Source organism: Somniosus microcephalus, chromosome 25 (assembly GCF_052327205.1).
Source record: "Somniosus microcephalus isolate GS21.2 chromosome 25, FLI_Smic_1.0, whole genome shotgun sequence".
NCBI lineage: Eukaryota > Metazoa > Chordata > Chondrichthyes > Squaliformes > Somniosidae > Somniosus > Somniosus microcephalus.
In genome coordinates, this window is record NC_141011.1 from 44,533,684 (window position 1) to 44,559,981 (window position 26,298).

Consider the following 26,298-nt stretch of genomic DNA (forward strand, 5'->3'; position numbering starts at 1 on the left):
TGGCGGTTTCCCGCGCTTGTCTTCTTCTCCCGCCTCCGAAAATGGCGGCTTCCCGCGTTTGCCTTTCTCCCCCGCTGGCTGTAATGGCGATTGCCGTATTGCTGCGTTCGCCCTCCCCAGCGGTTTTCAAATCGTGCCTCCCAGCCCCTCTTGCAGTCCGGTCCTTTCCCCCCAGCTGCGGCTGAGTTCTCCGCGGTTTTTTAAAATTTTCTCCCGCGCCTTACGCTGACCCGGTCGCTGCGCCTCGCGGCCTCGGTAGCTGCCCGGCCTTTTTCACCGGTCGCGGTCGAGCTCTCTCTCGACGCTGTTGCGTCTCCCAGCCCGCTTGCAGCCCGGTCTTTCGCACCGGCTGTGTTTGCCTTCACCGCGGCTTCCATGCCTTACGCTGCCCCAGTCTCAGCGCCTCTGGCCCCGACTTCTGTCCGGCTTTTTTCCCCGGCCGTGGTCGAGTTCTCCGCCCTTATATCCTACGTTTTTTTGTTGTTATTTTCTCCCCTACTCACAGTCAACGTGGCCGACTTGCTGCTCGTCGCTGATCGGCTTACCCACCACCGTGTTAGAAGGGATGATCACTGCCTGTTGCTGATGGAAGGCTTCGTGTCAGAATTCTTCCTTTGCTCTGCAGACCCGAGTCTTTTCTCAGCAGAATGATGAGGGCGGATGCCTCCTCTCGACGCCCGTTAAACTGCCTTGGATGTATCTCTGCCGCAGGGTAAGATCGTACTCGGCGCCACTGTTAAGTCTGTGTGTTATATTGAGAATTACTACACAGACCACAAGAGTAAACTTTAACAGGTCTTTACTAGTTGAAGGTCAGGGGGGAACTGCCCAATAAATCATTACACAGCACTTATATACCGGTGTGGTCACCACCGGTATTACAGTATACAGCAGCCAAGATAAAGTAGTGCAACCCTTAAAATAGTTCTCTTAAAGGTGGAACGGTTACATACACTACATCATTGGATTGGCAACCTCATTAAAAAAGTTTGTTCTTGGGATGCGGGCGACGCTGACAGTGTCATACTTTGCCCGTCTGCCCTCTCAGGTGGATGTGAAAGATCCCATGGCACTATTTCGAAGAAGAGCAGGGGAGTTCTCCCCGGTGACCTGACCGATATTTATCCCTCAACCAACTTCACTGAAACAGATTATCTGGTCATTGTCACATTGCTGTTTGTGGGAGCTTGCTGTGCAATATCAATGCAAGTCTATCTTCCTTTCTTAACCGCTTCCAATTCTGAATTTATTGTAGTGCCACAGAGTAAGCTGGGTATTGTGGAACCTGCAGCTGTGTTTGTTTTAACATACAAACCCACGCTCGTTGTTTTAACCCCTCGAATGCCGCTTATTCTGAGCCGCGCATGCAACAGGCCTTTTCATCACCTGTCACCTGTGGAAGTAGAACTAGATACTGTACTGTCAATTTTAATAAAGGCAAGTGCACGGTTTTTCCGAACAAATCCTCTGACCAGCCCTTGAGCTTTCTTTACCGCTCCAATTTTCTCCACTCCTTGCCTGAAAGCGCTGAGTCATGCTGTGGTTAGTCTTCACGGGGCCGTCTGGCCGGTTGGCTATTCGAGCATGGGGAGCATCAGAGCCGGGCCGAATCCTGTCCTCCGCTGCCCATGCGTTTGCGTGTTTTAGTAGAAATCACTGCATAGTGATCACAATCTGGCTTGTTGGGACACCTGAAAAAGGGTGCCACCAATTTAGCAGTGGGACCAATGCCGGCACAGATTTGGCGCACGGATTTGGCGCACGGATTTGGTGCAGGCCGTCCCACTGCCAAATTGCTTTGCTTTGCGCACGTTTCATGCCCGAGAACCCAGACCTTTACTTGGAGTTAGGACGAATTGACTGGCATAAACGCAGCGACTGCGGCAAGTCGCACCCACCGATTTTGCGACATGTGCTCCCAGCAGATGAGGCTCTGCATCAGGACCGTTCAGGCTGAAAAGTTACCCCGACAGGCCCTCACTGAAGAGTTAATGAAATTGTACTGAAGAAGTTTTCCGTTATCACAGTGCTGTCTGTGGGGCCTTGCTGTGGTTATTTGGCGGTCGCGTTTCCTTACATTACAACAGTACCGTGGGATTTTTTACATCCACCTGAGAGGGCAGACTTGATTTAATGTCTTATGCGCAAGATGGAACTTCCAACAGCACTGCACTGAAGTGGCAACCTAGATTATATGCTCAAGTCCTCCAGGGGTGCCTGCAATATTCGAAGGATATCGTGCTCTTGGAAACCTAACTGACAAGAGCTTTGACGTTCAGTGACAATAGCATAAAGGAATATAACAGTACAGGGATCCCTCCCCAACCACGGGGTTAGGTCCCTGAAAACCCCCGTGGTTAGTAAAACCATGGTTGGCAAATTCTGTATAAATGTGTATAAACATAATAAAAAAGAATATAAAAATCATGTTATTTACCTTACTTCTAAATTTAAAAACCGCGGATACGCGAATTTCACTGCCGCGGTTGACAAAAATTGTCGTAGAGTGGAAACCGTGTATACGTGAAATCTGCGTATGGCAAAACCGCGGTTGGGGCGGGATTCCTGTAATCACTTTTTGTTTCTCAAAAATTTGAATGAATGCAAAACAATGAGTGGCATCAGTAAAAGAGGTGGTTTCAGTTTCTGCCGTTTCTCCATCTCGTGAGCTGCTTCCAGTAAATGAACATAGGAACAGGAGTAGGCCATTCAGCCCAGCTCTGCCATTCAATTCAATCATGGCATTGACTCCAGTTGCCTGCCTATATGGGGCGAGAGGGGGAATATGGTATTGAGATAGAGGATCAGCCATGATCAGATTGAATGGTGGAGCAGGCTCGAAGGGCCGAATGGCCTACTCCTGCTCCTATTTTTCTATGTTTCTATCTCCATAATCCCTTGATACCCTTATCGAACAAAAGTCTGTCAATCTCAGTCTTGAAAGCTCCAATTGCCCCCCAGCATCCACAGCCTTTTGTGGGAGAAAATTACCTTTCTTTCCCTTACAGTACTCCTGTGCAGCGCCTTGGGATGTTTTACTACGTTAAAGGTGCTATATAAATACAAGTTGTTGTTGTTGTTGTTTATGTGGTAAAAGTGCTTCCTGATTTCCCTTCTAAATGGCCTAACTCTAATTTTTAAGATTATGCCCCCTCGTTCTTGATTCTCCCACCAGAGGAAATCTAACAAATCCTTTTAATATTTTAATCAGATCACCCCACCATCTTCTGTACTCAAGGGGATACAAGTCAAGCTTATGAAGCGCAGATATCTGCACTGGTTTTAAAGCGTTTGTTCAGTGATTTATATGAGCTGTCTCAGTTCTTATCCTGCCGTTTCTCACAGCTGCTCCCTTGTTTGTCATGCCTGTCCGACAGTTTCCTGTCCGGCAGAACCATCTTAAAAATATGTTAAATAATTTTTTTTTATTCACTTGCAATGGTAAATAGGGGAGTGGGCAAACTCCAAGGACCAGTATCTAAATCCCCAATTGCCATATGAAATATTTTTTAAAATGTTTTATTTAACATTAATTTTAGAAATACACGTGAAATATTGCTGAGGATAAGTTAATAACTATTTTTGGTTATTCGGAATTCTAGCGGAGAGCCGTCACTCGGACTTCAGTAGAGCATTTTGGTGGGCTTGAAGTGAGACTGATTTTTATGGAAATAAGATGCAGAAACTAGGGACAGAGGGGAACCCAGAAGGATGAGAGTAATCAGCAAGTCCCTATCATGTACAAGTGAGACAACACAGGATGAGAGAGAGTAGTTTACGGGTGATAGGAGGGAGCCGCAGGGTGAGACTGATCGACCCAGGGTCAGTAGAGAAAGAAAGAACTTGGATTTCTAAAGCACCTTTCACGACCTCAGGACGTTCCAAAGCACTTCACAGCCAATGAAGTACTTTTGAAGTGTAGTCACTGTTGTAATGTAGGAAATGCGGCAGCCAACTTGCGCACAGCAAGACCCCACAAACAGCAATTTGATAATGAACAGGTAATGTTTTAGCGATGTTGGTTCAATAGTAACTTTCAAAAGGAAATTGGATATATACTTCAAAAGTAAAATTTTGAAGGGCTATAGGGATAGAGCAGGGGAGTGGGGCTAATTGGTTGGTTCCTTCAAAGAGCCGGCACAGGCTCGATGGGCTGAATGGCCTCCTTCTGTAATGCATGATTCTATGATCTCACTGTCCTGTCAAGTGTTGGGCTTAAAATGGCCAATTTTCCTTGGGAAACTACCTCCTTCCCTACCTCCATCCAAAAAGTTGAAGGTGCCAGCAGTCTTTTACATGTTCCCTGGACGTGAAATCCCACTCCCACATTGTGTGTTGAGATGAGTTCGTTCAAGCACAGGTGCAGCCAGCCCCATGGAGCAGCAGCCCAGAACTGCACAGCCAGGATCGCATTATCAGTCTCCATGCCTAAGACCTATAGTGCAGTATAACTGCAGTCCAGAAGTCTACAAGAAACTGCAGCAGAAAAGTCTTAGGGGGAGAATTTCCCCTCCTTTGCGCCTCCCGTGGGGGGCGCTAACGGGGCGCAAGGGCCTTTTCACCCGGGCACGGCGCTGACCGCGCCTCCCGCCAAATTCCGCGGAAGGTTAGCGGCGGCGCTGCCGAGTAGCGGCTCGATCTCATGCGCCCCGGAGATCGTGACGTCATCTTCGGGCGCCTCGCCCCGGTACCTCGCCGGCAGAAAAATCCCTCTTTGCCCCCTGCAGCAGCGCTGGGCGACTGCAGCAACTGCTGCAAGGGATGCGAGCCGGGCGGCCGGCCACTAGCGGGGTGGAAGTTAAAGGTGAGGTGGCCGGCTGCCCTGAAATAAATGTCAACATTTTTGAAAAATGTTATTTTTGCTCCGGACGCGGGGTCCGTGCTGCGATCGGTCAGCCTGGCATGCTCTCCGGTGCTGCAGGTAAGTTAAAAAAAACAAACTGCAGAGTTCGCAGCGCGGGGCCCTTCCCTTTAATTCAGGGAAGAGCCCCTGCAACGCGACAGCACCACGCTTGGCCACTTGTGGCGCTGCTGAGCTGTGCGCCCCGGGTCGCGAACTTCCCCACCCCTTGCGCTCCAAGAAGGAAGTGGAGAGCTCCACCTCCCTCTTGGAGCAAAAAGTGGGAATGCTAGAGAGGCTGGAATCAAAGGTAATATATATCCCTGGTCCGAAAGCTATCAGTCTCACCGAATGCCACATCTGGTGGTGTGGAATCTCAGCGTGGAGCTTGATCCCAAGCTGAATTTCCTTCTCCACATCTGTTCCATTGCCAAGATCACCTTCTTCCACCTTTGTAACCTTGCCTGGGGGGAATTTTCATATGAAAAAATGGGTGGGTTGGAGACGGGGGGGAGGGGGAAGTTAAAGTTTAAAAAATCTAAAACCCGACCCCAAACCAGCCTCCAACCCGCCCACTTTCACCTTTTACTCAGGCGGGACGGGATTGGGCAGCCAACCCGCTGCCAGGAGGTGGTCATGCAGCCGCGCAGTAACCTGAAAGGTCTCGCGCAGGCTTCTCACCGGCTTTTACATTGTAAATACTGCACGTGCACAGAAATTTAAAGGGACCGCGCATTAAAAGAAACAGGCCGCGCAGAACAAAGCGCAGCTTACAGGGAGCATTGCATGTGATTTTGTAAGTTAAAAAGACTGCTAGTTTTCAGAATAAATCTGTGGTAATTAATTCATCAATATTTAATCTATACAGCTGAAGTAACTGCAATTAATGTGGAAATTTGCTTAAAACTTGGCCTCTCCTGAGGGCCTTACCATATCTCTTTACTGTGATGTAGTCTCCCACTGGCACTATAGAGGACAGCTACCTTTTCATCACATGTACATTGTGACATTAAAGGGATACGTTTTGTGCTTCTAGTGCAGAGTTTTGCCCTCCAGCATAAAATTGCCCCATAAGTTCTAAAACATTGTGAAAAAGGAGTTATTGCAAGAGGGAACATTTTTAAAATGTAATTTGCATGTTTCATTAAAAAGTTGCTCAGAAATTCCAATGCTCTGCTTGCTCCGCTCGCTCCCCCTCACCCCCCACTTTACAGAAAGAAAGACATACTGATTCTTTCCCCCAAAGGATTTGAAGAGTTAATCTATCATTTTGAAATAATACTGTTATATATAGGACCTTGTGTGAATTGTACTGTGTAGAACTCGCCCAAAATTCAACAGAAGCTGATGGTGCAAGTTCAGTTTTCTGATTTTGTTAAGCACATCTACAAATTCAGCATGGTGGCCTCGAAGGGCCGCACGATGGGTTTTGAGCTTCATTTTTTTTACAAAGCTTTCGCACCTCGCCAGGCCAGGTTTACATAACGTATTTTTATTTATCATGTAAGGTTTCCTCCTGGGGCTTTTGATTTGCCACCAGTTTTCAGGCATCGGCATCATGGGGCCCACGAGGGATTGTTGTTGTTTTCCATTGAATGGTAAAGGTTCTGAAATCCATCCCACATATCGCTCCACCTTGCAGTGTTTTTCGATCACACTTAATCACGTAAATAAATTAATCTGGATTCTTGTTTTGATGCAATTTTTTTTTTTACATAAAGTGACCTCCTGTAAAAGCACAGACCCATTGTGCATACCCAGGGTTTGACTTCAGCACGTTCCCATCTTGTGGGCAGTGTGTCCGTGATTTTCTAATACGTGCTGGTCACAGGTGAGGTTCCTCGTCCCCAGAGTGCCCTCAGAAAATTAACCCCCCAAAGATCTTCAGTGCTCTGGCATCCTGTCCAAGGACTTCACTTCTATTTTGTTTCTCTTCTCCCGAAGGAGCTGACTCTCACTGGCAATGATAGTCCTCTGGGTGCCTCGTCCAAATTCCTGCTCTTTATGTGTGAGCCTGGAGAGTGATTGTTAGCAGAATGCAATTGAAAAGCAGAGAAGTTACGTTAAACTTGTATCGAACATTGGTTAAACCACACTTAAGAGCACCGTGCACAGTTCTGGTCCCCATATTACAAAAAGGATATAGAGGAGGTGCAAAAAAAGATCTACACGGATGATACCAGAACTGAGAGGTTATATCTATCAGGAAAGATTCAGCAGGCTGGGGCTCTTTTCTCTAGAAAAGAGAAGGCTGAGTGGTGACCGAATAGAACATAAGAACATAAAAAATAGGAGCAGGAGCAGGTCATTTGGCCCTTCGAGCCTGCTCCGCCATTCAATGAGATCATGGCTGATCTTCGACCTCAACTCCACTTTCCTGCACTATCCCCATATCCCTTGATTCCCTTAATATCCAAAAATCTATCGATCTCTGTCTTGAATATAATCAACGACTGAGCCTCCACAGCCCTCTGGGGTAGAGAATCCCAAAGATTCACCACCCTCTGAGTGAAGAAATTTCTCCTCATCTCAATCCTAAATCACCGACCCCTTATTCTGAGACAGTGACCCCTGGTTCTAGACTCCCCAGCGAGGGGAAACATCCTCCCTGCATCTACCCTGTCAAGGCCTGTAAGAACTTTGTATGCTTCATTGAGATCACCTCTCATTCTTCTAAACTCCACAGAATATAGACCTAGTTTACTCAATCACTCCTCATAGGACAATCCCCCCATCCCAGGAATCAGTCTGGTGAACCTTTGTTGCACTCCCTCTATGGCAAGTATATCCTTCCTTAGGTAAGGAGACCAAAACTGTACACAATACTCCAGGTGTGGTCTCACCAGGGACGTATATAATTGCAGTAAGATGTCTTTAATACACAAATCCTCTTGTAATAAAGGCCAACGTACCATTTGCTTTCCTAATTGCTTGCTGTACCTGCATGTTAACTTTCAGTGATTTGTGTACAAGGACACCCAGGCCCCTCTGAACACCAACATTTCACAGTCTCTTACCATTTAAAAAATACTGTGCTTTTCTATTTTTCCTACCAAAGTGGATAACTTCACATTTCTCCACATTATATTCCATTTGCCATGTTCTTGCCCACTCACTTAGCCTTGTCTATATCCCCTTAAAGCCTCTCTGCATCCTCCTCACAACTTACATTTCCACCCAGCTTTGTATCATCAGCAAACTTAGATATAATGGCCCAGAAATTGGTGTCGGGGGCTTCCCGCGGGTGCAAGCCCCTGACCTACACTTACATAGCGCGCCGACAGTTGAAGCCTGGCCCTGCGTGGATTTCTTGTCAATGGCCCGGTTCAGCTCCCGGCGCGCTGTGCTTGCGTGATCCAGCGGCGTAGTTAGTTCGATGAGCCGGCTGGGATCACGTGAGCACTGGGCAACCAATCGGAGGTTGCAAAAGTTCATTCATGAGTTTGATAGTAAGAATTGTCAAACTCATGAAAACGCCGGGCGTCCAAAACAGTACTGAAACTTCAAATAAAAGTTTTAAAAAATCCCACTAATTAAATGAACTATTAATAACTGTAAAAAACTAATTTAAACAATTAATCAAATTTTTGAAAATAATAATTTTTTTTTAAATCGGGTCTAAAAATACACTTACCTTACTGTAAAGTCTTTAAAAATAATAAACCTGTGGAAAAAAAATTCTAACTTTAATTAATAGACCACTTACCTTTTAAAACTAAGTACTTACATCTGCTTTTTTCTCGCGTAAAAACTGGAGGCCTTATCGCACGGGCAACCCTGTAAAAAAAAAAAAAGGAATTTCAGCACGCACGCGCAGACTCCTGCGCGCACGCGTTCCACCTCTGAACTCCTTGGTTCAGAGGAAAGGAAATGTCGGTTTTCCGCGCATGCGCTGTGCATGCTGAAAACCGGCACTTCCATCGGGCCTATGCGTGAGTACATGGTGCTTACTCACGCGTTGGGACCCGAATTACTGGCCCATTACATTTGGTCCCCTCATCCAAATCATTGAAGTAGATTGTGAATAGCTGAGGCCCAAGCACTGATCATTGCGGTACCCCACTAGTTACAGCCAGCTAACCCAAAAATGACCCGTTTATTCCTACTCTCCGTTTTCTGTCCATTAACCAATCCTCAATCCATGCTAGTATATTACCCCCAATCCCATGAACCCTATTTTGTTTAATAACCTCTTGTGTGGCACCTTATCAAATGCCTTCTGAAAATCCAAATACACCACATCCACTGGTTCCCCCTTATCTATTCTGCTAGTTACAATCTCAAAAAACTCTTACAGATTCATCAAACACGATTTCCTTTTCATAAATCCATGTTGACTCTGCCCAATCCTATTATTATTTTCTAAGTCTTTAAAATTATGAAGGGGTTTGATAAGATAGACATAGAGAAGATGTTTCCACTTGTGGGGAGTCCAAAACTACAATAAATATAAGATAGTCACTAATAAATCCAATAAGGAATTTAGGAGAAATTTCTTTACCCAAAGAGTGGTGAGAATGTGGAACCATGCTACCACAAGGAGTAGTTGAAGCGAATAGCATAGATGTATTTAAGGGGGAGCTAGATAAGCATATGAGGGAGAAAAATAGTCGGTTATGTTGATAGGGTTAGATGAAGTTGAGTGGAAGGAAGCTTGTTTAGAACATAAACACCGACATAGATCAGTTGGGTCGAATGGCCTGTTTCTGTGCTGTAAGTTCCAAGTAATATTGGACACAGCCAAGCTGAGCCATTCATGTTCTCATTCGCCATCCACATGCATGCACTTTGCAGTAGGGCATTACTGAATCACGACCAGGGAGAAGGAACCATGACAATTTTACCACTCTGAAGAGCAGAATCGTGGACAATTTGACCGCTCCCTCCACGGCCCTGGCTAAGATAACCCAACTGAGTACAGAGGGTCCTCCTAAATGTGGCTCACTTGCACACTGGACAATGCATTCATTCAGCTCGTGGGCAAGAACTTTAATTTATTATCAACATCATCGGGTTATGAATTTTGCGACCTTCCTGTGGGGGTTGAGAGGCGAGTGTGAACAGTGTCTGCTGATACTTCACATCGTTTCACAGAGGTCTAATGAACAAAGACCAAAAATAGAACTTTGAGGAACTGTGCAACTTTTCCACAATGGACTTCTGACACAACCCAATGACAAAACACTGCCTTTGGAAAACTGGCCTTTTGCGACTTAAAAATGAGGGTCATTAATTGTGGAGGAACTCATAATGCCCTCTGAAGTGACTACTTAGTTGTAAAGCAATCTCTTCAAAGCTACCGACCTTCTCAGGACAGGTAGGAAGCTGGTATGGACAATCGATGTGGCATTGCCCACATCCTAAGACCAGATTGAAATAAATATCTAAATTAGATCCTACACCTGTTCCGTGCCTGAACGCAGCTGGTGATTTACTTTTCACTTTGGAGTATAACTGTGCACAAACATTCTTTATAGTAAATTATATTTGTGGACCGACAGTTGTAGATATACCTGTGCTTTCACTTTATTGACTTTCTCTCTCATTCTTTACCTCTGTCCTCCTTACCTCAACGTACAGTTAAACCCCAATGAAATAAATCCAGATAGATTGCGGAGGGTAGAATCAAATCGGAAGTCAAGAAGTTTCAACAAAGAACCCAGCACAGCAGATTACTACAAGTGTCTAGGAAACGACACCGTGGAAAACAGTCGGATGGCACCCAACGAGGAGGTGAGTTTCATCCATTATACAGAAAGGATTGTGGGTAATCTCTGAGCCGGAATAGATTCCGGATAAACGAAAGCAAAAACCTGAAATGAAATCAGAAAATGCTGGAAACACCCAGCAGGTCAGGCAGCATCTGTGGAGAAAAACATAGAAACATAGAAGATAGGAGCAGGAGTAGGCCATTCAGCCCCTCGAGCCTGCTCCGCCATTCAATGCGATCATGGCTGATCATCCAAATTCAGTACCCGGTCCCTGCTTTCTCCCCATACCCCTTGATCCCTTTAGCCTTAAGAAATATATCCAACTCCATCTTGAATATATTTAATGAATTGGCCTCTACTGCCTTCTGTGGTAGAGAATTCCACAGGTTCACCACTCTCTGGGTGAAGAAATTCCTCCTCATTTCTGTCCTAAATGGCTTACCCCTTATCCTTAGACTGTGACCCCTGGTTCTGGACTCCCCGACCATCGGGAACATCCTTCCTGCATCTAGTCTGTCCAGTCCTGTCCGAATTTTATACGTTTCAATGAGATCCCCTCTCATTCTTCTAAACTCCAGCGAGTATAAGCCCAATCGACCCAATCTCTCCTCATACGTCATTCCTGCCATCCCAGGTATCAGCCTGGTGAATCTTCGCTGCACTCCTTCCATGGCAAGAACATCCTTCCTCAGATAAGGTGACCAAAACTGCACACAATACTCAAGGTGTGGTCTCACCAAGGCCCTGTACAACTGCAGCAAGACATCCTTGTTCCTGTACTCAAACCCTCTCGCTATGAAGGCCAACATACTATTTGCCTTCTTAACCGCCTGCTGCACCTGCATGCTTACCTTCAGCGACTGGTGCACAAGGACACCCAGGAGAGAGAACGTTTCAGGTCGATGACCTTTCATCAGAACTGGGTAAACCTCGATCCAGCACAAATTCTGTATACAGTTACTCATGACTTGACTAGTTTCACCCTCTGCAATGGACTTACTGAAATGCTTTCATTCTGAAACAAAGTTCTGCAGGATATCAAATTCCAGTTGCAATCCATTTTTCTATGCATTTTTAAAAACAACTTAATTTACAGCCTTTATTGTGAAGAATGTGAAGAAACCAGCAACTACAGTATCCTGCTTGGATTTTACACAGTGCCAACCTGTGGCTGGAATTAAACACAAGAACAAAGTAATGCATTTCACAATCTGGTTGAAATAGCCTATTGTAATATTTGTAACAAATACATTAACATGTTTGTGTGAAATTCTGCTGTCTGCTATTTTAATGCAGGCATTACTTCCTTCTGTAATAACACACTGATTCATCTATTGTGATATTAATTTAACAACAATGAATTACATTATGAAATTGGCATCTGTCTTCAAATCTGCCAGAATATTGGGCATTCCTATATTAAATGGACACATCCTCAAATGATACAACAAGCCAGTTTTCCTTGATATTAAGCTACATGGTCATTATTGCGGGTGATTGGCGGTCTTAACAAATCCGCTGCAAAATTTTGCTGCCCCGTTTCCTACAGTACCACACTTCAAAAGTACTTCATTGGCTGTAAAGCGTTTGGGATGTCCTGAGATTGTGAAAGGCGCTGTAGAAATGCAACCCTTTCTTCCTTTAAAAAAATCTCAGTACGCTGTCACTTGGTGGACTCAGTAACAGATGGCTGACTAGCTAATAACAGGGGAGCAAGATCACCAAGGGTTCCATCTTTTTCTTCCCCACAGTATAGTTTAGAGGCTGGATGGGCAAAGTGATATTTCTAGAGACTGTTGTATATCCCTGGTTACCCACTCCTATCAGTGAGGTGTGTAATCCAGTGGTTTTCAAATTTTTCTGTGCAGGGAATGCCATGCAGATATTGGCACGCTCTTGAGAACACCTCAAAAATATTGACACACTCCTGGGTATCCCTTGGAAATATTGACACACTACCAAGGACCCCTGTCCTAGCTTTCAAAAGAAAGTGTCAGCTGCCCAAAGGATAAGTATCACTGCAGAAAGCACTTTTTATGAGTCTACAGCAACAGAAACAACTTGTAAGTAAATCGTCAAATACAGAAAAGTACAGTCTTTGGCAACCAATGAACAGAAATCAGAGACCTTGTGGGCTACCTGGATCATCTCACGGAACACCGGAGGTCCAAGGAGATGTAGTCCAGCCGGCTGCGGAGGGGTTACAATGTCAGTGTTCTCGCTCAGGCCAACATCCCCAGCATCGAAGCTTTGACCACGCTCAATCAGCTCCGATGGATGGGTCACATCGTCCGCATGCCCGATACGAGACTCCCAAAACAAACGCTCTACTCGGAGCTCCGATACGGCAAGAGAGCCCCAGGTGGGCAGAGGAAACGCTTCAAGGACACCCTCAAAGCCTCCTTGAAAAAGTGTAACATCCCCACCGACACCTGGGAATCCCTGGCCCAAGACCGCACAAAGTGGAGGAGAAGCATCCGGGAAGGCGCCGAACACCTCGAGTCTCTTTGCCGGGAGCAAGCGGAAGCCGAGCGCAGGCAGCGCAAGGAGCTCACGTCAACCCAAACACCCCACCCACCGTCTGCCCCACCTGTGACAGAGACTGTAGGTCCCGCATTGGACTCATTAGTCACCTGAGAACTCATTTTTAGTGTGGAAGCAAGTCATCCTCAGTTCCGAGGGACTGCCTAAGAAGAAGACATTGCTATAATAGGGTCGACTTATTCTGTGTGTAAAGTTAACTCTTTTACGAGACTGTCTTTGATTTAGAATGACAGTTTATTTTAAGAACTTTACATTAACTTTACACACAGAGGAAAATATACCTACTTCTTTGAAAGAGAATAATATAGTGCTTACAAATAACAGGGTTAAAGTAAATTCTGATACAAGGTTAGCCCCATGGTAGGCTTATTTAGGGAGCAGATTGTAGGTAACTTAATCTTTGATTAGCCCTTCGACTGTCTATTTTGTGTTTAGCAAGGCCTAATAAATGGTTGTAACCTTCCTTGCTTAGTAATCCACAAGTGCGCACTGGAATAGATGCACCAACTCTTATTTAACAGTGCAAAAAGATTCTACATTGTTCTGCAAAATGTAACCACTTAGGCTAACAAATAGTATTTTTTGTATACTTTCTACAGTTTAAGATGATAATATGTCTTCTGATGATACTACATCAATGCAATTTATTCAAAATCAACCAACTAGTTATCTTTGCGATTGATCAGATTTAGAAGAGTATGTAAGTTGAAATGATAACATTTACATAAAAATGATTGGTGCGTTGAGGGTAATGTTTCCTATAGGATAACTGCCAATCCTGGATCCAACTGGGTTTCTCTTACAATGCATGCAAAGATTAAATTTCTGTAAAATTTCAATATTAAAGAAATATGATAAATTTGCAAGTTGAATTAGTTCCACAAGGTGGTCGTCTTTCGGATGAGATGTTAAACCAAGACCCCCATCTGCTCTCTCGGGTGGACATAAAAGATCCCATGGCACTATTCAGCAGGGGGAATTCTCCTACTGTCCTGGCCAACATTTATCCCGCAATCGCCATTACTAAAAACAGATTATCTGGTCAGTTATCTCATTGCTGTTTGTGGGACCTTGCTGTGCACAAATTGGCTGCCACATTTCCCTATATTACAACAGTGATTACACTTCAAAAGTCCTTCAATGGCTGTGAAGTGCTTTGGAACGTCCTGAGGTCATGAAAGTTGCTATATGAATTTAAGTTCTTAGGACAGGACTTAGGAAAGCAAAAGAAAACAAAACTACAATTAAAATGGCCACAAATGGGCATCTTATTAGCAATTTGATTCTTTTTGCATTCTCTATCTCAGTATCACTTCTTCTTCCTTGCCATGTCACCAGGGATCCCTCAGAGAACCTGTAAAGCACTGCTCTGTTGGAAGAACATCATAGGCCGATTGGCCAATGATATCTCCTGCCTATGAGGTGAAATGCTTGGAGGTATTGCAAAGCGCTCGCTCCATGAAGAAAAGCAGTTAAAAAAGAGAGTAATATGCTACCCTTATTCAGATGGAGGTTGGCATATTTTTAAAATACAGGTTATATATTAGCGCTAGAAATGCAGGAATTATAGTTACTGTAACACAATCAATTGAAAGCCATTTGCCGTGGGGCAAAAGGGTAGCTATTGCTACTCTTGTGTTTGACCTTTTTTTTAAATTCATTCTCGAGATATGGGCATCGCTGGCGAGGCCGGCACTTATTGCCCATCCCTAGTTGCCCTTGAGAAGTTGGTGGTAGGCCGCCTTCTTGAACCGCTGCAGTCTGTGTGATAAGTCGTTTGATACAACTGAGTGACTTGCTTTGTCACTTCAGAGGTTAAAAGTCAACCACATTGGTGTGGGACTGGAGTCACATATAGGCCAGACCGGGTAAGAATGGCAGATTTCCTTCCCTGAAGAACATTAGTGAACCAGTTGAGTTTTTAACAACAATCTGACAGCTTCATGGTCACTTTTACTGGTACCAGCTTTTTATTTCCCCTGATGGCCTGGATAAGACTGATAGACCAACATACTGGGCTACAATTAATTATTTCCAGATTGTTAAAAAATAAACAGATTCTCCAACTCCTGTGGTGGGGTTTGAACTCACATTCTCTGGATTTTTAACCTCAGGATTATTAGTCCAACAATATAACCACTATGCTATTGCACCCCTATGTTATTGTGGGAGGATAAAAGTTGCCATCACTCCTATGTATTGATGCATCAAACCCTTGCATTTGGAATATTCCTTGACAATAGAAATTGCAGGAAGCTAAGAATTTTGTTACATACGGTAATCCTGATCTGTAATATTTTAATCACAGTTCGCTAATTATTTTCACTAGGGTTCTCTTGTACCTGAGGGGGTGCTGAGGAATGGAAGCATTCCAGGAAACCAACCAACCAATGAAATACCTGCTCCCCCGCCCCCTCCCCCACTCCCTGAAAGTATGTCAATTCCTCGTCCTCCTCCACCCCCTCCATTGCCAACAGAGACCTCGCAGCCCAGCAACTACCAGCGCAGGCCTTCATCATCTGCGGGAAGTAAGTATTCATTCATATTTTGGTCTGCAGAAGTCATTTTACCAATTTCTGACAGATTATGTGAAAGAGCTTCTCAAGTAAAGAAATGGCTGAGGGGTTGACCTAATAGAGGCCTTCAAAATTATGAAGGGGTTCGGTAGGGGAAACATAAGGAAGATGTTTACACTTGTGGGGGAGTCCAAAACTAGAGGCCATAAAAATAAGTTAGTCACTAATAAATCCAATAAGGAATTCAGGAGAAACTTCTTTACCCAGAGAGTGGTGAGAATGTGGAACTCGCTACCACCTGGAGTAGTTGAGGTGAATAGCATAGATGCCTTTAAGGGGAAGCCAGATAAGCACATGAGACATAGGACCAAAACTGACCCCCAGTGTTAACCACTATTTTGGCTGATTACATCTTTTGAGATCTTCTAAACTTCTGATGCAAGCTTGTGGAGTTAAATAGGTTTTAATAATGTTTATAAATGAAGTAAGGAATAAGGTCCAGGTTAGAAATAAGACTGGGAAGTGCATTAGGTTATTTTAGGAATAAGAAAGTGGAGACTGTTTTAGCCAGTTTTAGTGGAGAAGAAGACTTGATTAAGAGGAAAACTAAAATTCAGGCCAGTTATTTAGGCAAAAATCAAAAAGTAAACAACTAGAGAGATTTTCCTCTATCGAATGCTGTTTCGGATGAACAGGCCTCTCGCTAAGATTTCATGTTTTCTTGTGTCCGGCCTAGCTGTCCTGATTCCACTAGATATTTTATGAAGACCTGTTGATTAAAACCAACTTCAGGTAACCATTTTGATGTCCTTGTTACATCTGAAGTAATCATGGACAATTTTTTTTGCTGCGACCACTTACTGTTGTGACAATAATCAACATAAACAGTGGAGTAAATGTTTTTCTAAAGCATTGAATATTGCAGGAAGATATTATCCAAGAGCATCTCAGAAGAACACAGCTCATAAGGCAGCGTGCCACTTCACTATTTGCCAAGAACAGGCCCATATGGCTCTCACCTCTGAGTCAGAAGGTTGTGGGTACAAGTCCCACTCCAGAGATTTGAGTGCATAATCTAGACTGACACTCCAGTGCAGTACTGAGGGAGCGCTACACTGTCGAGGTGCCATCTTTTAGATGAGACATTAAACCCCATCTGTTCTCTCAGGTGGACATAAAAGACCCCATGGCACTATTTCGAAGAAGAGCAGGGGAGTTCTCCCCGGTGTCCTGGCCAATATTTATCCCTCAACCAACATCACTTAAAAAAACCAGATGACCTGGTCGTTATCACATTGCTGTTTGTGGGACCTTGTGTGAAAATTGGCTGCCGCATTTCCTACATTCCAACAGTGACTACACTTTAAAAGCATTTCATTGGCTGTAAAGCGCTTTTGGACGTCCTGAGATTGTGAAAGGCGCTACATAAATGCAAATTTTTTCTTTCTTTATATGGGAACTTTAGAAATGGACCAGTATGAAGAGCACACCTTACCATGGACTGTGTGCACTAAAACTGCATGATCAGTCCCAAATTACATCAATCTAGTGTTGACCATTCAGAAGAACAGGCTCATACAACATGCAGTGAACTATAATGCCAAACCAATCTGTGCCATGCCTGAAAATTGGGCATTTAGCCTAAATGTTTAAAGTCCATGCCAATGACAAGGAACCTTGGCCGGCACTAACATGTATCAGAAATCTGTAGGCACATAGTCCGCGATTTTCCGATGTACACTGGTGGCACCGAGTTAGAAAATTCATCCTTATCGCAACATTTTGGTTTGCATCACATTTAAAGAATAGACCCATGAGCCAACACACTGATCTTCACAACGTCCAAAGAACAGGCCAATGCAGTCTATTGGTCAACACCATATCTGACATTCAAACCTATAACTATACTGCTGAAGCTATCCCTGTAAGTTTTTAGTTAAAATCTGAGTTCAGGTTTGAGATGGCCGCAGTGGGTTGACATTGAACTGAACCGAGATGCTGCTGTCTTGTTCAATGCTGGCCATTTTATTAATGTCTAAATACTGATAGATAATAGATACATTGGCCTTTACCATAATGTAGGGGGTAATTGTGAGAGACAAGGCCCCAGTGTGAAGTCTCGCTAGTGTTGAATGGGATAGTGGAGATAGAGCTACAACATTGTAGCCCCCATTTTACAATAGTGCACGCTGCTGGTGGGGCTCCCTACCATGGGTGGGGCCTTTGAAAATTGCCTGTCTGTAAAATGTCTGTGTGGGTCTGATGGGGTCAGTGTTAGGTGAAAATGGGGTACTATGAAACATGTTGAGAACAGTATTGTCATACTGCGTAAAACAAGTAAACAGAAACTCATCCTGACCTTTTCATTTGTTAATGAGTCACTTTCATGCATTGATATATTCCTGTAATAGGAAAATAAATATTTCCCTTTGCGTATTGAATATCTTTTTAGAATGGTATGCTATTGACTTATGGTATAAGTACACAAGGTCTTATCTGCCATCCCTTAACAATGGCTGATTAGCAAATTCATGAAAGCTGAATCTATGGCTGGTCCTTCACAGGAAAGTTAACATGATTTTTTTCCTCCACCTATTCTCCCTCTGCTGCCAAGCAAAAAGTCGCCCTGTTAACACAAAAGTGAAAAACGAATCCAGATGCATGTAAACACAACAGCAAACACGCCAGAGGAACATACCGAGGAGACAGATCGTCAAAGTAAAAAATATCCAGGCACTGAGAATAAATATTTTTCCAAAGTTTCTCAGTGTGATTGCTGTGTTTTGTTACTGGGTTTCTGCAATAAATAATATGTACTGTTATGATTTCAGGTTAAAAAAAAATCTAGTCAACAATAAACCAGCCTAAGAGTAAAAGTCCTTCTGAGGGCGAATATTGAGCTAAATAAGTTGAGTGTCTGAGGTGGCCATTTTTGATAGGCTTATGAGGTCAAATTTGAATGTTCTTGACTTTTTTTTACAAATGGTATATTTATGTGATGCCACTTTCTGTGTCCTAACATTATCATAGTGGATGCTGGTAAACTATACTGAGTGTCTGCAATTGCAACCACAAGAAAAAAAGATCATTTAAAAAAATATATTTTATTGGAGGGGAGGTGGAAATTGTTAAGTATGTGTATTGTATTGAACAATTAACACAAAGACTTAAACGTATAACTCAAACAGGTCTTTACTGGTTGGAGGTAGGGACTATACATAGGTCTTTACTTCATGCCCACAGGCGGGAACTGAGGGGAGATCAGTACCCACAGTACTATTTATACCCCTATGGCCAGGAGTGGTACTGCGTATCACTACGCCCAACAAGTAGTGCAGTCCTGTCCATAGGTTCAAAGTAGCACACATATTACATACACAACATTCCTCCCTTCCTAGCTTTACAGTCATCTCCCCATTTAACATAACGTAATAACATATATACATATATAACTTCAGGTTTACATAACAGAATAACATAGATAACTTCATGTCAAAACAGATCACAGATTCAGTCTCTGCGGAAAACAGTTCACAGATTCAATCTCTGTGGTGTAGTCGGTTCACGTTGCTGGAGTGACTCATTCAATAGTCCTTCCATGGATTTAACAGTTTGAGCTTCCGAACTGAATTGGCTCCGTTCGGAGGGACCACGTGTGTGATCTGGTAGAGGTAATAATGGTTCAGATGGGTCATCTTCTGTTTCGACTTTTCCTTTTCTGCTTCTTGGAGACTCTCTGGGCTCCACTGTCAGCTGCCAGCTGCATGTGCAGTTCCTCCTTCTCTTCCTCCTTTTTCCGTAGTAGAGCCACCTTCTCCCGATGTTCCGTAGACTTTCGGTGCTCCTCCATGATTTCTGTATGGTGGGAGTCGAAGTTACAAGTTGGGCAGGACAGGACATAGTAATATTCGGTGTCGTCCTGATCTAGGCCAGCGAGAGGGTCTTCTATTTCCTCCATACCCAGCTGGGCGTTAGCCAGCTTTTGTTCCAAGTCCAGACATCTTTCCTGAAGAGACTTCTTCATGCGTACCTCTTCATCCAGCTTTTTCTGGGCTTTCAGCAAGTCGTTTACTAATGACCTCATTTGAGATTTTACTACTTCAACTTCTTTTGGAGATTGATTGATCGGACTATTCAATCCCTCTACCGGAGCAGCTGTTTCAGCGGTCTGTTGTTCTACGTTGACGTGAGTCAGCGTACTTTTGGCATCCAAGGGCTGCTCTGTTGCAGTCATCTCAGTCTGTGTTGCCACCTCAGCTCTTCCAATAACCTTTGAGAGCTCCGAACCCCTTTCGTTTGAATATTGAAGTTCGTGTTCAAGTTTTTCCCATTTCAGAGTCCTGTCCTTCAGCATATGCAGGAGTTGGCTGACCGTTAACTCCTCTGACATCAGACGTTTTGTGTGCTCCTGCTCCATTTTCTCCATCAGCTGCTTCTGTTGTCTTTCCAGATTCTCCAACTCTATATCAAAGAACTCTTTCGTTGCATTCAACTCTTGCTCAAAATGGCGAAGCATTTGTTCTAATTGCTGTTGTAGTTTGAAATGGAGTTGAGTTCGAGCCCGATGTCCCTCAGAAATGGGCACATCAGTAGACTTGCCAGACTCAGAATCCACAGTTAAACTATGTTGTTGTTGCTCAGTGGAATTCTGTGCTGAAACTTTGTCTTTTGCACCTGAGTTGGGCTTACCATCATCCGTTCCAGAGTCTGGGCCGACTATCTTCACCGAGTTCTCACTCGTTATTGTTTGTAGGAAATGCCAGTCCATATTCATTTTCCTAATCCACTCCCGTCCTAGTAGTGGAGAACCTCCTTCAGATATCACATATAAGTCCATTATTTGACTGTCTTCGCCCTTGTGGACCACTGCAACCTCTATTTTCCCGATGGGGTACACTCTTTGCCCCGTGTATGTTTTCAATATAATCCCCGTATCCTGTAGGGGAATATGTTGGAATAACTTTCCGTAATCTTTCTTATTTATGACCGTCAATGCCGATCCAGTGTCCAATTCCAGTTTTACTTGGACTCCTTCTATCTGAAGAGTGACCCAAATTGTCTGGAGGTCTGCACCCTTACCAGCGTTGAGTACTCTTAAGCTAGCCAGTTCATTACAGCTTAAGCTAGCCAGTTCATTACTGCTAGCGTCTGAATCGGACTCCTGTTCGGTCACCTTGTGTACCTTTGCGTATTTTCCTTGCGGTGACTTCTTGTTGCTGGTCTTCTTCCCTGACCTGCATACTCTAGCTATATGTCCAAGCCTACCACAAGTTCTACATTCTTGGTTTTTAAACCAACACTGGTTCTGATCATGCGTTGTCTTTCCACAACGATAACATTTGCCAGAACTCACACCCAATTTGTGTGCACTGAGCTCCGGTGACCGTAGCTGCATTACTGCCGTGCCTCTCGCTGCGGCTTCGTGTGCTGCTGCCATAGTGACCGCCTTCTCAAGCGTCAGCTCATTCTCCTCGAGCTGTCGCTTTTGTGTATCCTGTTTAAATAAACCACACACAAATTTGTCTCGAAGTGCCTCTGTCAGTCCCGTTCCAAACTGGCAATATTTCGCTAATTTATGCAATTCCAGCAAATAATCAGCATTGCTTTCATGCTGTAGCTGCCTTCTGTTGTAAAATTTAAATCATTCCGCTAGCATCAGCGGCGTGGGGTTTAGATGATCTTTCAGGACAGTAACAATCTCATGGAACGTCTTATCCGCCGGTTCATCTGGTGATAACAGGTGTTTCAATTGCCCGTATGTCTTCGCACCCATTAAATTTAATAATGTTAGAGCTTTATCTTGGTCATGAATTTTATTGGCCTTACAATAATTTTTTACTCTTTCAACATATATGGCCCAATCTTCGAGGTCACTATCAAAGGTGCTAATATTCCCGTGTTTAGGCATTGTAGATTTGCAATTTCTCAGATTTTATTTTGTTTACTTGTTATCAAAGATGGCGGCTTCCCGCTCTTGCCGTCGTCCTCCGCCCACAAAATGGCGGTTTTCCCGCGCTTGGCGGTCTTCACCCGTCCCCCGACGCCGTCTCCCTTCAGCCCCCGAGTGCGGCCCTTATCTTTGGTTCCGATCGCTGGCCCGCGCTGCGCCTCGCACTTGAAGCGGCTCCCGGCCTCTGGCTCACCCGCTCGCGCGTTTCACCGCGGCTCTTATCAGGGATTGCGATCGCCCTTATCTTCTCCAACTTCCCCAGCCCTGTCTTTGCAGCCAACACTGCACGGCTTACCCCACCACCTAGGTTGAACAAGGAAACTGCAGAAAGACTTCTGTCAGTCGCTGGAAGCTGTCAGGATGTTTGCTGCACTCCAGTGCTCAGTCGCTGATGGAGGCTTCAGAGTCCTAAAGCCTGTCGCTTCTAGTGAGGTGGTGATGTTTGAAACCTCTCTTCAACTGCCGCAGGGTAAGAACCTGACTCGTCGCCAGTGTTAAGTATGTGTATTGTATTGAACAATTAACACAAAGACTTAAACGTATAACTCAAACAGGTCTTTACTGGTTGGAGGTAGGGACTATACATAGGTCTTTACTTCATGCCCACAGGCGGGAACTGAGGGGAGATCAGTACCCACAGTACTATTTATACCCCTATGGCCAGGAGTGGTACTGCGTATCACTACGCCCAACAAGTAGTGCAGTCCTGTCCATAGGTTCAAAGTAGCACACATATTACATACACAACAGAAATCCCTTATGGTGTGGTGGGGGCTGTCTTATCAGTGGCACTCAACTGACAAAGTATGTGGCGAGCACCTCGAGGAAAAACTCCCATTGGTTTGTATTTTCTCATCTCTAGTAAATTTAACATGGGTGTAAAATGCCAAGCACTATCACAATCGAATGTGCATCCTTACACGATTATAGAATATCAATAATGTTGTCCTATTTATAGTCGAAGGGGGTGCGTCATTAATAGCCCTCTCCATGCTTATTGTCTACTCTGGAGGTGTGCCATTCCGGGATGCTCATCCTTCCTCAGCTGCTACAGTGGGATGAGCTTTGCCGTGTGTTCTCTGAGATTGATGCTCTGCACTATGCATTTTCATGACTGCCTGCCAACACAGACATAGATTCCTGACACCTGTATTGCACTTGATGCTTGTGTGGACGTATAACATTTGCAGCAAGTGAAAAGTCGAGTGAGAAATACGGATGTCATTTGCCTCTAACTGACAAGATACGCTTTTGTATTGCAAAATTGTGCCTCTGACGCTACAAAGATTTAATCTAACCATGAGTAGCAACTGGGAAAGGTTTGTTAAAATCTCATCTGGTTAACGATTGGTCCATTTGGTGCCAATCCCGAAGAAACTTCTCCTGACGCATAATAAATTAGTTAAGTCCTCTTTCACTCTGTTTGTATTTTCTTGCATTGCTATCTGAAAACACCAGTAAAGTAAAATATTAATACTTATAAATAGAACCAAGGAGATCCCTTTACTTACTCTTGTCTTATTCGCTGCAAGTCTTAAGTTTTTTTTTCAATTCCTATGCGGTTCCCCTGGGCAATAAACCAGGCCTCTACTACCACACTAAGCCGGCCACAAGGAGATGCATGCATGAGTGTAGCTGAGGACAACTCTCCATTAAATTCTCCGTCCCTCAAGATTGGCACTGGCTGGGCTCCTCCACTTCATCACGTCACCATGACTGAAATAAGTTGAGTGTCTGAGGCGGCCATTTTGCATAGGCTCCTGAAGACAAATTTGAATTCCTGACTTTTTTTTACAAATGGTACATTTATGCGATGCCACTAGCTGTGTCCTAACGTTATCATAGTGCATGTTGGTAAACCGTAGTGAATGTCTGGGACCGGAAGCACAAGAAAAAGGATAACTCAAAGGAATTTTGGGAGCGGGCATGAAAGCTGGGCCCCAACACTCCATGGCAACGTGTTTTGGTGTTTAAAGCCAACATTGTGCAAACCACTAATAAGTTTTCACAATAATGTTCGAACCAGTTTGAGCTTCAGATGCATGGAATACTTAAACATCGTTTAATCTAATCTTGAAACCATAGTGGGATTGAGAATTGTATTTACATTTATTTACCTACATAACAATAGTGAATGGACTTCAGGGTAGTTCTTTGCTTATGAATTGCTTTGGAACATTTCTGAAAGATGTGATAAGATACTCGCTAAATCCAATGTATTTTCTTTCTTTAATTCCTTCCTTTCTTTCTGAAAGGTTATCTTTAGTTGAAAAGAATACAATCTATCAAACCAAAAAGCACTCAAGAAATCTAGGCAACATTATCTTACCAGGAAGGGTACTGCAATTGGCCTCAGTGCCCCTGGGCAAGGGGGGAGGGGAACATCCTCCAGGATCTTTAAAAAAAAAATGTAATTCCTTTTTTGGGATGTGGACGTCGTGGCCAGCATTTATTGCCCATCCCTAATTGCCCCCGAGAAGGTGGTGGTGAGCTGTCTTCTTGAACCACTGCAGTCCGTGTGGTGAAGGTACTCCCACAGTGCTGTTAGGGAGGGAGTGCCAGGATTTTGCCCCAGCGACGATGAAGGAACGGCGATATATTTCCAAGTCTGGATGGTGCGTGACTTGGAGAGGAACTTGGAGGTGGTGGTGTTCCCATGCGCCTGCTGCCCATATCCTTCTAGGTGGTAGAGGTCGCGGGTTTGGGAGGTGCTGCTGAAGAAGCCTTGGCGAGTTGCGGCAGTGCATCTTGTAGATGGTACACACTGCAGCCAATGTATGCCGGTGGTGGAGGGAATGAATGTTTAAGGTGGTGGATGGGGTGCCAATCAAGCGGGCTGCTTTGTCCTGGATGGTGTCGAGCTTCTTGAGTGTTGTTGGAGCTGCACTCATCCAGGCAAGTGGAGAGTATTCCACCATCACACTCCTTACTTGTGCCTTGTAGATGGTGGAAAGGCTTTGGGGCGTCAGGAGGTGAGTCACTTGGCACAGAATACCCAGCCTCTAACTTGCTCTTGTTGCCACAGTATTTATGTGGCTGGTCCAGTTAAGTTTCTGGTCAATGTTGACCCCCAGGATGTTGATAGTGGGGAATTTGGCAATGGTAATGCCATTGAATGTCATGGGGCAGTGGTTAGACTCTCGCTTGTTGGAGTTAGTCATTGCCTGGCACTTCTGTGGCGCAAATGTTCCCTGCCACTTATCAGCCCAAGCCTGAATGTCGTCCAGGTCTTGTTGTATGCGGGCATGGACTGCTTCATTATCTGAGGAGTTGTGAATGGCGCTGAACACTGTGCAGTCATCAGCGAACATCCCCATTTCCGACCTTATGTTGGAGGGAAGGTCATTGATGAAGCAGCTGAAGATGGTTGAGCCTAGAACACTGCCCTGAGGAACTCCTGCAGCGATGTCCTGGGGCTGTGATGATTGACCTTCAACTTTGGTGTTTAAAGCCAACATTGTGCAAACCACTAATAAGTTTACACAATAATGTTTGAACTAGTTTGAGCTTCGGATGCATGGAATACTTAAAAACAGCATTTAATCTAATCTTGAAACCATAGTGGGATTGAGAATTGTATTTACATTTATTTACCTACATAACAATAGTGAATGGACTTCAGAGTAGTTCTTTGCTTATGAATTGCTTTGGAACATTTCTGAAAGATGTGATAAGCTACTCGCTAAATCCAAGTTATTTTCTATCTTTAATTCCTTCCTTTCTTTCTGAGTGGTTATCTTTAGTTGAAAAGAATACAACCTATCAAACCAAAAAGCACACAAGAAATCTAGGCAACATTATCTTACCAGGAAGGGTACTGCAATTGGTATCAGTGCTCCTGGGCAAGGGGGAAAGGGGAACCTTCTCCAGGATCGTTATCTAATGAGCCGTGGTGGAAATTTGCATGTCTGTGAATGTTGGATGGAGACAGATTTGGGCTCTACTGAGAACTCCTCCATGTTCAAATAGCTTGACAGTATTCTCTGTCTAGGCTCACAAATGAAGAATACAGTTGGACAAGATACCAGAAGGCTGCCAATGCCTACGGAATTGTACCCAGCAAAAGTAAACACCTTGAGGAGAGGAGGGCTAAAAAGGACAAAGTTTGTGGATTTTTTTTTAAATTTAGCTATTTGGTGTCAGCTTGGCTCAGTTGGTAGCTTTCTCACCTCTGAACCAGAAGATTATGGGTTCAAGCCCCTTGAGTACATAGCCTAGGTGGACTCTTCAGTGTAGTACTGAGGGTTTCTGCATTGCTGCAGGTGCATTTTTCAGATAAGATAACAGAAACCCTGTTTGCCTGCTCAGGTAAAAGATCCCATGGCACCTTTGCAGGGGAGTTCTCCCAGTGTCCTGGCCAATATTTATCCCTCAACCAACAACGCCTGTTGTTTGTGGGAGCTTGCTGTGTGCAAATTCGCTGCCGCATTTGCCTTCATAACAACAGTGACTACTTTGTCAGCTGTGAAGCATTTTGGGGTGCCCTGAGGCTGTGATAGGTGCTATCTACATGCAAGTTGTTTGCTGTTTTTTCTTTCAAAGTACAAATTAGCGTTCCCTACCTGTGTTGGTATTTAATGCATGACAAAGGGATTGTGCTATGCTTGAAACAGCAAATCTATTTTCTTGAATAGCTGATAACTTTTCTTTATATTGAAGTTAATAATTTTAGTTGTTGATTTAAAGTTCTCAACTCTGTGGATTTCATCGTTTTGAGCAGTGATTATGTTAACGTAA

The 26,298-nt window shown here is 44.2% G+C and overlaps 1 protein-coding gene across 3 annotated transcripts in view; it reads left to right on the forward strand.

The window, feature by feature from the left end:
• Positions 1–26,298, forward strand: part of espn (espin) — a 190,267-nt gene that overhangs the window by 92,826 nt on the left and 71,143 nt on the right. For all 3 annotated transcript variants that reach the window (XM_085967296.1, XM_085967294.1, XM_085967295.1), the window contains exons 8-9: positions 10,421–10,573; positions 15,425–15,623. In XM_085967296.1, coding sequence (XP_085823422.1) covers positions 10,421–10,573; positions 15,425–15,623 — 352 coding nt within the window. The remainder of the gene's footprint in view (positions 1–10,420; positions 10,574–15,424; positions 15,624–26,298) is intronic.